General features: G+C 36.6%; 1 protein-coding gene across 1 annotated transcript in view; it reads right to left on the reverse strand.

Annotated features, from left to right (window-relative positions):
* CFAP43 (cilia and flagella associated protein 43) overlaps window positions 1-16,095 on the reverse strand; it is a 43,247-nt gene that overhangs the window by 13,866 nt on the left and 13,286 nt on the right. The window contains 18 exon segments of the mRNA XM_069019968.1: window positions 836-1,045; window positions 1,673-1,789; window positions 2,455-2,559; window positions 3,000-3,125; window positions 3,613-3,690; window positions 4,429-4,527; window positions 5,120-5,270; window positions 5,968-6,098; window positions 6,573-6,725; window positions 7,497-7,666; window positions 8,446-8,586; window positions 9,578-9,681; window positions 10,710-10,858; window positions 11,677-11,757; window positions 12,854-12,970; window positions 13,727-13,858; window positions 14,560-14,639; window positions 15,585-15,647. Coding sequence (XP_068876069.1) covers window positions 836-1,045; window positions 1,673-1,789; window positions 2,455-2,559; window positions 3,000-3,125; window positions 3,613-3,690; window positions 4,429-4,527; window positions 5,120-5,270; window positions 5,968-6,098; window positions 6,573-6,725; window positions 7,497-7,666; window positions 8,446-8,586; window positions 9,578-9,681; window positions 10,710-10,858; window positions 11,677-11,757; window positions 12,854-12,970; window positions 13,727-13,858; window positions 14,560-14,639; window positions 15,585-15,647 — 2,207 coding nt within the window.

Here is a 16,095-nt window from a genome sequence, read left to right on the forward strand (position 1 = left end):
AGGGAGATAAACTGATAAACCCTTTATGGGAAAATCATAAGGGCAGAGTTCAAGCTTTGTTAAATGGAGTTGGGCAGATGATCTCTTTTTGCCTCTTTTTTCCCAAGAAATTTTTATTCATTTCTTCTACGTATTTGGCATTTAAGAAAGAATCTGAAAGAAACATGCTGCTGCCAAAGTTAGATAAAAAAATCAGTCTGTCCTCTATTTGGTTTTTTTTGGCCCTCTTCAGCTGAAAGAAGGAGGAGCTTCAAAGAAATAAACATGTGACCTGTAAATCTAGAGACTGTAAGTCACAGGTGTAGGAAGGGAGAGCAAAGGATATACTTTCCTGATGCAACCTGCAGTTTCAATATGCTTTCATGTGATTCTCTGACATATGTAAGTAAAATGTGTCCATTAAACAAACAAACATTGGAAACTGACTTTTTAAGAAGACCTCAGACCTTATAATCATTTAAAAAAGCATGTATTCTGAGTGGATAAATTCTTCTTTTAGCAGAGATAATTGATCTCAACAAAGAAAAGTAGAACTTTAAGAGGGTAGCATATGTCTCTCTTACTGTATCAATTTACTAAAATGCACCATGAAAAGGATACAGATACCCTGAAATTGGATAATCAATTTCATAAGATGTTGTTCTTCCAAACCCAAGCTGGAAAATCCACAGCACTATGTGCATTTATCAGCTTTTGTCTCAGTTACTCAGAGACTGGTGCAACTCTCCATTGTTTAGCGTCAGTATATCCAAAATCTAACAGTGGCTGTGACTGCTGTGAAAACCAACAGATATGAGAGTGTCACTGCACTAAGACAAATTTCAGAAGGTATCACCTTCAATAATATTGTCTGATGGAGTTTCTGCTCCCTGGTGTGCAAGTCACATTGGTGGTATAGGGTAGAGGTGTCGCCACCATACTGACAGCTCAGGCTTCCGTTTAGGCAGTGAGATGCACCATCGTCGGCCACTTCTTCTGCTGCCTTCTCTCCTTCTTCCTTAGATAAAGCAGTCTCAGAGTCAACCTCAAGATTTTTCTTCTGAGCCTGCATGTCACAAACATGGCAACTGTGTTAGATTTGTACATGATCCAGTGGCACATGATGAAAAAAATTCTAGAGGTTATATTCTTCAATTAAGCTCAGTGATCAAAATAATACAAGTTGAAATGTTCATATCTGGAATATTGGGTCCATTGTAGGTTCCCCAGTACAACACTGGGAATACTGAAGCAAGTCCAGTGACAGGCCACCAATATGAGTAAAGATTTTAAACATTTTACATGTGAGGACAGACTAAGAGAACTGGAATTGTTTACCCTCAGGAAGGAGAAGGCTTGGGGGGTTCTTTTTCCTGTGAGGGTTGTCAAACGTGAGAAAAGGTAGCCCAGAGAGGTTATGGATTCTTTCACCATGGAGATATTCCAAGCCTCACTGGACACAGCCCTGAGTAAATGCTCCAGGAATGTTGGACTAGATAAACTTCCAAAGGGTTCTTCTAACCCCAGATATTCTGTGATTATTTAAGACTAATACATTTTTTTTAGCAACATTTTGTCTTTATTTCTATTTTTTAATTTTTTTGGCCAACTTTAACAGCAAGAAAATGAGCCTTAGAAATGTAACTAGATAAAGAAGTGATAAGATGCCAGCTCAAAATACCATTATCTGTACCTTAAGATCAGCTGTCTCAGTCTTCTTTAAGTGGAGAACTTTCTTCAAAGTTTCCAGCTCTTCTTTACTACGTTCTTTCAGTGGATAATTACTCACTTGACAATCCATATGGAAGCACTGCTCAAATTCAAAATACAAAAACCCAAAGTAAGAATTTCTTCAAAATGTTTCTATCAGTTCATTTGTTCAATACCTGAATGCTAAACAATTACAAAGGCTTCTTAGAATCAGGAATAAGACTGAGGATCAATTAGTACAGACAATGTATTAAATACAGTTTTTAAAAAGAATCTGTGGATGTGGTCTCTTTATCCATCTTCATCCACAGAATTAAACCAGAACTAGTTTTTTTTTTGTAAAATGACTTGCTCTTTCACTACCCTTAGGATAATCCAGTATCATCAGTTTCACTCATCTCCCTCTGTTTACAATAGGCAAAATCAGGATTAAGTTTTGCCTTTATGTTCTGTGTAGCAGAAGTCATACGGACTGCACAAAGAAAAATAGTGTTTACTTCTCCTTTTAGCAATACTGTGTAAATATATTGTCTGAGATCAAGGAATTAAAGTGTTGCCTATTTGCTAATCCACACCCTTTTCCACCTTAGAAGGTAAAATCAGCCAGGCTCAGACAAAATGAACAGAATAAAAGATTTCCCTGAGCCCTGGGAAGAAGTAAAATTTTTCCCACACCATAAGCAAATCAGAAACGTGTTATTTTGTCTCAGTACCTTAAGGAATAAATAAACTACTGCAGAAAATGTCTTAAAAAGAAGAGGTTACCTTAACTGCACGCCCTTTTACACACATAACATCCCAGCAGTCATATTTGATTAAATCTTGCAAATAGCAGTAGGATAAATTCTCCATCTCAATCTCCTTCCTCACCTTTCAAGATACAGAAGAGAAAATAACAAGATGTGATGCAAAGTAACAAGATATGGACAATGTGCATTGAGTTATTGAAAGAAAACTAACAGATGAAATGAATCATCAATATTTCATCATCTTAGACTATCACTACTATCTTCTCCAAAGCCTATATTGCATAGTACTGAAGGCATCATTTTCTATGTGACGAAAAGCATTCTAGAACTTAAGCAACATGCCCAAGGCCACAGTGTGAGATTTATAGTTTCTGGCATAAATCATATTCCAATTTGCATTGTCTGCATCAGCAGTTTCACCTGCTTCAAAAAGTGACTTTAAATACTTTTCAGTTTTTCTGCTTCTCAGCAGTGAACACAACTTTGAGATAATCCTCTGTTATTCACTCATTTTTCTCCTTTCCACTTACAGTTTTAAAATGTTCCCCCATTCTGCCATACCCTGGCCACGTCTCGTTCAGCCTCTTCTTGCACTCGTTCCTGTTCTTCTAAATCCAGGTTGAACTCCCAGTGCTCAAGTTTCTCAATGTCTGGCACCTGCTCGTTTTCCTGCATCATTTTCTGAATCTGTTTTTTAAAAAATAAGTGTAAGGAATAAAAAGTAATTTGAACGTGAATAGGGGAAATGCTATTTTTAACACTAAAGAACTTGATATCAGAGAAAATTATTTTAATTACCTGCACTTTTAACTGCTTTATGGGAAGAAACAGAAGAAAAAGAGAGGACAGTATTTTCTATAATGGTATTTTCTATCATTTTCTAAAGGTTGTTAGGCAGAAATAAGCCTGCTGAGGGGACAGATATAGGTATAAGGTGCAAGGTATAAGGGTGGTACAAAATATTCATTTGGAGCAAAGGAAACTGAGAAGCAGACAGTAACTCCTGGCAGTTTTAGGAGTTCTTCAGGTCCCTGAAGAAACACATCTCTTTAATACCTGTCTGCTCAGAGTTTATGACAAAAATGTAACTGAGCACTAGAGCTCACAGCTATAAAGGAAGTGCTCTTGTAAACAAAACTGGGAAGCTGAGCCATTACCCTTGTAAGAAACTCACAGTTTCACGCAGCTTTTTAATTCCCATTTGCACTTCTTCCTTCTGGTTAGCAAATCTCCGAGCGTCTTCTCTCATAACCTGACATACAACAAATTTATTGTTGAAAGACAAAAAAAAAGGCAAGAGGAAAAAAAATACTAAAGTAATCTAAAGGAACATTTTCTATACAGAAAATAAAATGCCATAGGGGTTAATACCTGAAATAGATACAACCCTAATTGAATAGGATATCCTTAGAATTGCACAAGAGAAAACAGATCTTACAGTCAGGTCACACTGTAAACTGGTTGTACAGCAACAGTGCTTGAAAAAAAGAAAATACTAAAGAAAGACGTAATTACAAGTGCAATGCTTATAGACCCATTGACCTGCATGAAGCCTACTGCCAGAACTTTTTAATCCTTAGATTTTTCGTTGTTGAAAATTTTCACCGCTTTCATTTTTCATTGAGTAACCTGCTTGGTTTCTGGTAATAATCTTCTGTGCAACTTTTTGACATTTAGGACAAAAAAGTATAAGTTTCCAAAAGAAGTGAATTTGTCAGGCTTTTTTTTTCTTTGCTTTTTTTTCTTTACTCCTTGTGTAGAAGCGCTCTTCTGGTCTTCAGAGCTCCTATTGTGCTTGGCACGTTCTCTGATGTGTTTATAACCTTGACCTAGAATTTCTAGAAGTCTAGATCAGAATGGTTGAAGAGAAGTCCAAATGTGAGAAAAGCTTTTGAAACTAGATCCCTTTACAGCAAATACCTTAGCACCCCAAGTAACTAATGACCCTTGAAAACTCTGGCTTCGATTAGTACTTGTTCTGTGAAAGTACCTTCTGCATTTTCTGGCCTATCCATGTCATGTCATTGGTATTTGTGACGTTTCCATCTTCTTCTGCCACCTCTGCACTGGAAGATTTCAGTGGTGCCTCCTGAAATTAAGGATATAAACGTCTAGCTCAGGTACTTAGAGAGTGAAAGAAAGATGGAAATTAAAGAAAAAGTGGACTCCCATTAGAAACACCACCACCACCAGATTAGAGTGTTACATTTTTGTTGCCTAACCAATACCCAGATTTGATCCTGCAAACCCTTGCTATTGTGCAAAGCCTTTTGAGTCAAATGATCAACTGGACTAATCTCTGTAATCACAAGTTTGATTGATTCCAATGGAAAAATACATTTTACAGAATTAGTAACACACAATGTATAGCAGTAACATCTCACTGGGAATGACACATAACTTCACGTGAAGAGAAACTGACTTTCACAGAGTTTTCTGTGCCTTAGGAAATCAAGTGAAACTGAAGATGTGAATGTCATCTTCCCATAAATATTCCATTTCTTTGATAGTACTCTTCTGCAAATTACTATTTAAGCATAATCAGCCTATCCTCAGAGTTATTCTTCCACTTTAACAAAAGGATCAGTGGATTAAGGACAATTTTTATCATGTACAATTTCAGGATAATGATCAAACTTTTCCCCCCATAAAAATAAAGAAAACACATTAAATTTCTTTACTGGAAGTGATTTTGATGTGGACTCTGGGTCAAACTTCAATTCTGGCATAGATTTTAAAAATGAATTTTCATCTGAAGTAGACTTGTTCAGTATTTCAAGAAGAGATTGCCAGTAAAGAGCAGCTTCCTCTACTTCAGTTTCTTTTATCTCCCTGGTAAACAGAAAGGGAACTGATGTATTTTTTGTATATTATAGAAAAGGACAAAGTATTAAATACTCATAACACAACTATTAAGTTATTTAAAAATGCCTATTCAGTATTTTTGTATTGTTTGAGTTCTAGAATTGCATAATTAAGTGAAGTCTCCACAAAAGTAAAAATTCTTAGACAGATTGCCCATATTAAAAAATTGCTCTGACAGAGTCATCTTTAATCTATGCATCTACCTGAACATTGATTTTACCACAGAAAAGCTGTACATTCAAGTGTCTCTTACTCCTAATGTCTGTTAAGAGCTCTCTATAGCCACAGTAGAATTCCCATTAAAGCTGTGATGTCTCCTTATCACTGAGTTAAAATAGTAACTCAGGAGATTACATCCCTTACATCCCCAAGGAGCCCTTTCCAGAGCTGATTTGAGAATGATAAGAAGTATCACTACTGGTGATACTTCCCAGAAAATACTCCTGTATGTTGTGCTGGAATCAGACCCAAAATTGCAATACTTTTCGAGCTAGGGAGGCCAGCTGCCTCTAAAGATGAGAGGAATGATTTTATTTCTATCCAATTCTTCTCCTTACTTTGAGACTAAGAAAAATGAAGTCTAGAATCACAAGTAGATGCAAAAATTAATCTGTCAGGATACAAGAAATGACAAAATTAATATTAGTTGCCACTTTATACATACTTCCACTTCAGACACACCAGGGCACAATCATTTTCACCGTTAACTAGGATGAAATTGCCATCCAGGGAGAATACCATGGATCTGATTCCCCCTCCTTGATATGACTGACAATGCTTTTGAGCAAGTATATCCTAGAGAAGTCATAGAAGCAGTATCAGCAAATATATTTTTATAACAGAATATGTCTTTAAATTATTTTTATTATTTAAATTTTTAAAATATTTTGATGTTTCTTTATGTTTAGATAAAAGTCAGTCCAAAATGGCAACACAAAGTACATAAAATACTAGGGTTTTTAACTTTAAAAGGTTCGACTACACATGGGACAAGTTTGTAGTATATTGATTTTGCAGGAGATAAAGAACAGCAGCAAAATTATCTACACTAAGATTTACTGAAGAAGGAAGTAAGTGGTTTTTATGATTGTATACACATTCATTAAAAAAACAATGGTCCTGTATAATGCTGTATCAGTCCATGTTCAACACAAATTTTTCTCAAACACCTTCTATTCAGGTGAGGAAAAGTTTACAGTGAAGGAAAGTAATTTTCACACTTCTGTCTCACGTAAATCAAACAAAGCCTGTGCCCAGACGCCCACCTACCAGAGTAGAAGTATTGTAGATAAACAAAACACCATCCTTGGCTGCTGCTGCCAGCCACTGGCTGTTGGGTGATAAACAGAGCAAACCTGATCCAAACTGATTGCTAGGAATCCTCTTTTCTAATGAATATACTGATGGATCTTCCAACTTATTCTGCCAAACAAGCAAAAGGTTAGCAGCAGTTCAGATGATATCTATGAAATATCTATGCCATTTTGAGAAGATTAATGACAGGTTTATAATGACACAGGTTTATAATAACAGGTTTAATAACACTGCAGTTTAAACTGTTGTTGGATTACTAAGCTCAGGAACTAGTGCCATTGCTGTGCTGCTGATTTGCCTCTCATCTCTGCAAAAGGGTCTGGATTCAGTGTGTTTGAGCCTGGAATTTTTTGGCTGAGAAAGGATGTGACATGTCAAGGAGGAATGCTGACCTTTAGAATTCACCTTTTTACTTACCTTGACTCTTAAACTCTGGGAGACCTGTGTGCTGCAGAGAGCTGCAGTTCTTCAGCAGGCAATGACAGTGGCTTCCTGAAGCTCCCACTACTTCATTGTGAGGCTGGGCTGGGTTTGCATCTGAGAGTCCTGGGCTCACGATGGCTCAGCCCCTTCAGGAGCTGCATGCCCAGGTCACTCAGCAGCCTGCACAAACCCACAGCTCCAGCACAGAAGCCACATGTGAAGTGCCTGCAAGTGGTGTGGATTTTAAGAACCAATATAATAGGACAAGGACATTATTTTTGCCAGGTTTCTGAGCAAGTGGTAGGATACTAAAAGTTGATGAGTATGTATGGAACAGGTATTTTGACTGGAGAGAGGATTTCTTTAAGATAATATCCTGCTATATTAATTTCATCTACAGCCTTTGTTTGCTGGTATTTAACCATTACCCAAAGTAAAGCAACTGCAGAGAATTACCTCTTCAGAGAGGTGGTATTTACAGATGAAAGGTGCACAGGTGCAGTAGCCATACACAATGTTATCCTTCAATCTGACTGCTGAGCTCAAAGGGCAATCCAGATCATATCGCTCCTTTTTCAAGTCACTAGCATTAAACATTCCTTGTTCATTCACATACTTCTCATTATCTAAAAGATTGACAAAAGAAAGAGGGAGAAAGAGGCATCACTACCACTAATGCAGGTGCTTTCTCTATCATGTAATTATGAAAATGATCCTCAGCAAGGAGTGAGCGTGATGTAACTTTTCAGGGAAGAGATTGGGAATTCATGACTTAGATTTAACACCAACTCAGGGAGTTGTGCTGATGTAGCACACTGCAGTGAAGCAGGGCAATAGCTCTACCGGCTCTAAAGAAGTACGAGAAACAGTTTAACCACAGTGCTGTGACAATTTGCATACACTAATTTACTCTGCTTCTTGAGTATTACGTCAACAGTGCTAATTAGTTTGCATGAAGGTTCTTGTCACCATTGCCTTCATCTAGAACTTATTTTAGGAATCTCTGCCATGAGGAACACACAGTGGTATTGGTTAAAACACTGCAGTTCACATCTTCAAAAGGGCATTTTATTCTTTTTGGTTCCCTAAATTGAGCTTTAAAGGGACACCTGAAATTAAGACTGACGAGGCACCTGATATAAAACTGAAATGAAGACAATAACTGTAGATCTTCAGCAACTTTGAAAATAAAGCCCCATTTTATATGTCTAAAAATAGGCACAAAAAAAAAAATCTAATATTACTGAATATTTAAAGAAAATATTAACTTTGTTGAAAACTACAAAACTACTTTTTGAAAAGTTTGTAAAATGTACGGCCTTTTAAAAATTAAACGTAAGTAACTTAAAAATCTGATGCTAGGCTTGTTGCCCTAGAAAAAGTTAGTATATATTGCAATTCTTACCTGTTGCAATTGCTGAAGACAGATGAAAAATTTCCAGTCGTGCTTGTTGGATCTCTGCTACATTAAGAAGTACCATCACTTCAACTAAGTCATTCTTTAAGTCAGAAATTACAGAAAGGTGGAGCACTTCATCTGCCAGTACTGAAGCAGGTAAGGAACATCAATGGAAATTGTTACTGAAGCATGGTAACCTTGTTTTTACTAAGCTATCCTGTGACACAAAATGAGATCCCAGTTTGGAATACATCTCAGCTCAGGAGTGCTGCATGCACTCAACTCTGCTTGAGGCACTGGGTGCTGGGAATCCCTAAGCACAAGCTCATTATTATTACATTACACAGTCAAATCTGAATTTACCTCCAGCTTGAATTGTAGCAATTTTGAGGCTGTCTGCTGGTAACTGCCAGATAAAGCACAGAAACCCCCTCCTCTAACAAGCCATCCAGACAACGATCAGGCAAATTACAAAAATTATTTAAGGAGATAAATTAATTAAAATGGTAATATAATGTCCTTTATACTTAAAATTATGGTGAATGTCGATACACAGATATTATCTGTAAGAATACTGGTTTTGGAAAAATAAATTCACAAATTTCAAAATTTTTTTGTGAGTTAAAATTCATTGTATTTTATTCCTCACTATCAATCAGCAAAGCTGACAATTTCAGCAGTCCCCATGTTAAAGATGTCTGTGGTAGAAATTTGTAACAGGAGATTACACACAATGATCATAATCTACAGTTTTTTAATCCAAATTCTCACAAAATTCTTTAGTTTACCACTATTACTTTTGTGCTGGAGCTATGATCAGTTTGTCAGCTAATCCATTCTTTTCCCTGTGACTTATACATACTCTGAAATAAGGTAATATTGGTACATTTGCTAACTAAAATTACAAAGGGGGAAAAAAAGCAAAAAACCAAAACCGACCAAGCAACCAACCTCCCCAAAACAAAACAAAAAACCCCAAAAAGAACTCTGGTCCTTACAAAATAAGTGGGAGGAATATGTTTAGTCCTCCCAGAAAATAAGTAGAATGAAGGTGAGCGGCTTAGCCTGACTGGCAAGTACACTTAAAATTCAGAAAATAGTGAGAAGAAAATGTAATGAACGTTGTTACATGTATTACCTATATATCCCAGAACTTGGAATAATTTTGATGGACGAGCATCTAGAATAAAGATGTGTCCTTCTGTAGCTCTTGCAATGAGGAACTGGCCCCTCTGATCATAACTAGGTAAAATGCAAATCCAAGTAGAAATCAATTCAATACAGTCAATAAAGAGAGTCAAATGATTTCACTCCCTTAACATGCTGACTTCATTGAGAGCATAAACACAAATTTCAGTTTCTGGGTTTACACAGTTAGGGTCTGATATAAAGCGCAGTGCTATGAGTGCAGTTTCTAATTGAGGGGGTGGTCAATCTAAAGCTGATCATACTCCACAGCAGTCTGCATTAACAACTTTGTTAAGTCAGAATTTCTTTTACATTCACTTTTTTAGAAATAAAACTATTATACAGATCTTGATATTATTTTGAAAAAACATGTCTTTGCATTGACTGAATTTTGAACAAGTTGCTTGCTGTATCTATTTTTAAAGTTCTGTCTTAGGTAGCTGTGAAAAGAGATACATCTGAGTCTCAAATAACAGGCAGATTTATATTAAAGTTTAGCAGTTCAAAATCCATTGTATCCTTTGCAAAGTAGAGTAATACACCCTCAGATTTTTCAGTAACTGGGGGGAAAAAAACCCAACCAACAAAAACCCTAACCAAACAAAAAAAGCCTTTTAGATCACTAGAGCGAATGACAAGAGGACTGGTAAATTCCAGAACTTTAAGCAAATGAATAATTAACAACGGTAACAAAAATGCACCAAATAAAAAGAGATGACCAAAAGGCTTAAACTTAACTTCAGAAAACCTCAAATTTACATTCGGTGATAAATAACCCTCTAAAGTGAGATACATGGAATTGTGAATAGTTACTGCATATGGTGATCTGTCAGAAAGCATCTTACACTTCAGTATCTCCTGTGTTCAGTTAAACCTTCTTAAAATACAGATTTATTACATTTCTCTTATATAAATCCTGCTACTACCTGTTGCAAGCAGTTCAGAATATGTTGGAAAAACATAGAAGCTGTTAAAATATTTTAACTGGTTATTTGTAAAACAAAAATTTCATTTTTTTTGTTCAACCAATATCATTACTCAAGCAATAAACTGACAATATTCCTACCCTACTAGATACTTACTGCAAAGACAGCACTGGAAGTTTGGAAAGAAAAATTTTGTGAACAACCCGTGGAGCTTCAGCTTTGGTAACATCAACGAAACAGATTTGACCTATTTGGGTCCCTACAGCAACACTGTTGGAGGAGGGACAGCAAGCCATAGAAGTTGCCTAGTTGAGAAGTAGAACATACTTAACAGTTCAACATATTTTTATATATTATGCTATTTGTTAGTATGAAATTTCCTTTGCTATTTAAAAGTCCCTAAAATTTGAAGAAGAAAACCCAAGTCGTTTATTTAAAAACCATGTTTTTAACAAAGAAAGTATTTTAGAGCCATCATGGAAATTTAATCTATGCTTTGTAGCTACACATCAAAAGCTAATTCTATTCTTTCCAGAAAAAAAACAACCATTATATCCACTCTCCAGATTTTAAGTAAAAGAAGCTTCACCTAAATAAAACAGTGAATGCACTGTTGTGTGTACAGCTGCTACAGAAAGGGATTTTCTTCCTTACTATGTCAGATTTCAGGGTTTGAATACATCTTAAATCAGGACAAAGCATTAACACTTTGAAATACTTTTATCAACTCAATTCTTAAAACCTGTTTTTCGTATCAGTCAAGGCATTTAGCTTTTATACCTTCAAAACTTTTCTGTTACTCATTAAAAAGAAAAAAAAGAGGAATACCATAAAAATTAAAATTTAGATATTGTTTACAAAGATGTGCTTAAAGACACATCACTAGGACATTTGGCTGAAATGTTTCCTCTGCTTTGTAGTCAAGGTAAACACATGACATGATTAGCTCAAGGAAACATTCTGAAAGATAATATTCTTTAAATCTCATCCATGGGTTGCTCAAAGACATTACTGAGCTTTGCTCAGCACTGGTTGATCCAAATCTGTAGAATATTATGCTATCAATAGAAAAATATAAAAATTTTAAGTATCAGTCACAATATAAGATCCTGGTTTCATGTACCTCAATACCAAGGTTTAGCTTGCTGAGGAAAGTTCCATCTTCCAAGGACCAAACTTGTACTTCACCTGAAACTGTTACAGACTGTTGAACAGAGAAAAAGAGAGTCAAAAGAGGATGAAATAACCAAATAGTCTGGAAGTGACTAGTGATCTCCTATAGAATATAAATTCAACTAATCTCTGAGCATAGCAGATTAAGGGTTACTAGCTTCACTTGGGATTATTTAGCTTTTCATTAAGTCCAGTTGCTGCAAGGTACACCTGCTTAAGGAATACTTTCAATATTTTTTGTGCATTCCTGCACATACAGGAATGATCTTTAGGCAGAATGAGACAATTTAGGGCAAAATGTGGAAGCTTGATCAATATTAGCACTCCTACCATTCTGACTGCAATAGAAGAACCTGCTTATAAATTTCTTTGCACAGGAAAGCCTTGAGGAGAGGTCTTGTTTTCTCACAAGAAAAATGATGGATATTGAAACAATACTTGATTTCTTCTTATATCCAGGAAATTTTGTAATCCCTCAGTAATGTAAGGCTAGAGATCACTCAACCTTCACACTACTCATACACAGTCAGGTAAAATTCAGCGTTCCCATGCTAATGGTGAACAAAGAGATCCAGCCAACTTAATTGACTATGACTCCAGATTTTCTAGGCTGGCTTCTTGGAGAATTCATGACCTGGAAATGAATTTCTGGCTAAAATATATGTCTTTCAGGAGTAAAAGACAATGAAAGCAAGGAATTTCTAAGAATGGACAGGTCCATGAGTAAGGCATTCTTTCTCCCTGGACCCAGAGCAGAAGTATCTCTCAGGATGTTCCAACCTGTGCAGAAGGCTGAAAAGATCATTAGCAATTGTTGGACAACATCAGTTCTCTGAAGTAAATCCATCTTTTGCTCAGCTATCTTCCTGAACAATATAGGTCACACAAATCAGCAGCAGAACCAATACAGCATAAATGACCCAACCTGCATTCTAGGGCAAGTTCTGACCCCTTTATAGGCTATAGCAGAATGAATGCCATTTACTTCCTTAATGAGAAGTTACACAACTGTAACAAATATCAGAACAGTCCTGATTTCTGCAAGGCTTTTCATTTCGTGCCTTAGCAACATATTGGTTACCTGAAAAGAGCCACTGCTCTATATTAGAAATAATGCAATTTCTTACCACACAGTAGTTGTTCCCTGGAGTAAGAAAATCAGCTGCCAGAAAACAACTGCTGGATGTGTCCAAGAGTTTGACAGCTTCTCCACTATGGGCAGGTTTGTAACTATAGACTGTCCCCTGACAAATAAAGAGAAATAATCCATCACTGGCTATGAAACTTTTCATTAAAAGCTTTCAAACACTTAAAAATACCCCACCATCTTTCTGAGCTTCACTCTGAACTTTTATATTTGACTCTAACCTGAGGTAAAAAGTGCCCAGTAGGATTAATCTGAATTTAGTGGATTATATTGTTACCCTAGCTGAAGAGGAGGTTAGCTCATTTTAGAGCAATCCATCTAATCACATTTTCAAGAAGTTTTGTTTCTCAAACTTGCTTTAATAAAATAATTTCAACATGCCAAATCTCATGTGACTCCAGAAATTAATAAATATTCTAAACCAACACAAAACTTCATGTCTGTATAGAGAACAACTCTACTGCAGAGTCACAGTAGATCTGCCACACCCAAACTACACTTTTCTCCCTGTGCAAGCACACATCAAGCCTGGAGTTCATGCCCAGTAGGTCCATGACTTGGACACATGGGAGACCCTGAGCATGTACTCAACTGCACACACACAAGGATTCCTGTTGGAAAATCTCAACATTAGGTACTTTATAGTCCACCATCTGTAGGAGACAATTTTCTTGCACTTCATTAAAAGTCTTTCCAATTTTCAGTGGAAACACAGAATGGACTATGTTCACCTCTGATATAAATTGTTGACTTGTGTGATTACATTAGATGTTTTGTACTAATAGTATCAGCATATTCATATAAAGTCACAGGAATATCCCATTCTGTAGTGCTGTTATCTCAAATGCTGTACCTGGTCAGTGATAAGCAGAAGACTGGTGTAATCAGGAGAAAATATGAGGCTGGAAATGGGCTGTGAGATATCTGCACAGATTTTCATCTCATACTGCAGCTCTTTGATGTGATAAAAGATTAAAATGCCCTCCTGTGCAGAAAAGTACAAATCCACATGAGGTCTATGTCACTTATACTATCAGGCAAACTGAACTGCAAGATCTGAAAATCCCTGGAGTAGCAGTGTTTAACTGCAACCCATCCCCAATGGTCTCATTTTGCTTTAGTATGTTTAAGTCAAAAGGACTCTACACAGAGATAATAAATCTATTGAACATGAAGGTGTTCTTTAATACAGTTCTTAGTGACAGTCCATGTTTGATAACAACAGGCTCTCACATCAGCTAATGCTTTAGATTTCATGTTCTTTTTGAGACAGTGTAAGAATTTGTCCCCCTCTTAAGCACGAATGTACAATGGCATTGTCAGATTGGGTTGGATATTGAGTTAGATTTTGCACAAAACAATTTGGCAATTCCATTGGCCATTTTCTCTCCTTTCCTGTTTTTTGTCCATCCTTCTCTTCTGTTCCTCTACAACATTCTTGAATAAAACCAGGATTGTCCTCTTTTATTGCTTCTTTGATTACAAAAATAGAATATTTTCCTGCTCTGCTCCCCTGTGTCAAGTCTTCACAAAGTGAATATAGACAGCACCAGAAAGGACCTTTATAGTCCTGCAGCCCTTCACTTTTTCCTAACTCCTGTCTTTGCAGTGAACTCTGCAAATTCACTCCATTTGAATGTTCTTTGATTTTCACACAGTAAGTTAAAAGCATAAAGGATGCCTTACACTTCCAGCTGCGTACAGTCCCTCATTACAAAATGCCATGGCAAGTAAAACTGGTTTTTGCAGATTGTTTGGTTTGCCACCTAAAAGCACAAAATCAACATAAAATATCAAATTTAATTTATTGCAACAATGTGTCACAACTCCACACAAATCTGGGATGATTTACTATTTATTTGTGAGTAAAAAGATCATAGAGTCATTTAGGTTGGAAGGGATCCTAGAAGTCCTCTAATCCAACCCCCTGCTCAGCACAGCCGACTTCAAACTCAGAACTAACTTCAAAGTTGGATTATGTTGTCCAGAGTCATATCAGCTAAGGTTTGAATATACCCAAAAATGGAAATTCCGTATCTTCTCTGGGCTACGTGTGCCAATGTCTGACTACCTTCACTGTGAAAGTATTTGTTTCCTAATATACACACAGAATTTCTGTTGATGCAAACAGTGTCCTTTGCCTGTCTGGTTGTATCTTCTCTGTAGCCTTTCATTGAATAGCTAAAGCAATAGTAAAATCCCTCATTTCCTTTTCTCCAGGCTGAACAAACATAGTTCTCTCAGACCATCTTTGTATGTCATGTACTAACACTGCAATAATCTTTGTGGTACTGTGCTGAACTTCATCCATTCTATTGTTTTTGTACTGTGGAGCCCAAAACAAAGTGTTTGAAACAAACCCCTAAATCCTAACTCAGATAAATTACAAGGGACTGCAGTTCTAAAGAAATGCTAAAACTAAGCAGTAGGGAACCTCTTCTACCACCACTTACTCCAATTTAAATTAGAACAAACAGAAATTTTTCCACTGTCACTTTCTCCTGAGGCTTTTAATTTGGCTGTCTATGGGCACAAAAGCTATTAATCTTTTGTCATGTAAACACACATAATATTGCCAACGTGTCTTACAGAGGCCAGTGTGAGACGAGTTTTTCTAACCAGTGGCTTCCAGCTGTACTCACATATTATTACTCCCAGAAATCAGCAGTGCTGCCTAGAAATCTATTAGCTTCATTTGAGCATGGAAATACCTTTCTTTTTCTGCGCTTCTCTACGAACATAGGACACCACATCCGCTATTTTCTGCATGAACTCTGCACAAAGGAAAACAATTTATGATGTCAACCTTGTTTGTACGTCAATATTGCAATACAAGTCAGTTGTATTCCACTCTACTGAACAAAAAAGGCCAGGTTCAGTACACTAAATGAAAAATGTGCATTCTTCCTCAATATCTGCCATTTCTGCCATCTATGCAACTGAGCAGGCACAGTTCTCTTACTCAGTTTACAGCTGTAAAAAGGAGATAACGTGGACTAGGCGTGGAGAGTGGTACAGATGCAGATTTATCTTCCTTCTAGTGCTAAGTTATGGTATTCTTATTTCTAAAAATGATTCCTTTTTATAGATACATTTACAAGGAAACTTCAGCCAGTCTGAAAACAATGCCTAAGTGACATGTTGTGGCTGCTTACGATTCTGTTTGCAACACCATATCAGGAATTCAGCATGTGCTTAAAGCTGGCCATGCACTTAAGCATT

This window comes from Aphelocoma coerulescens, chromosome 6, assembly GCF_041296385.1.
Source record: "Aphelocoma coerulescens isolate FSJ_1873_10779 chromosome 6, UR_Acoe_1.0, whole genome shotgun sequence".
NCBI classification, from domain to species: Eukaryota; Metazoa; Chordata; class Aves; order Passeriformes; family Corvidae; genus Aphelocoma; species Aphelocoma coerulescens.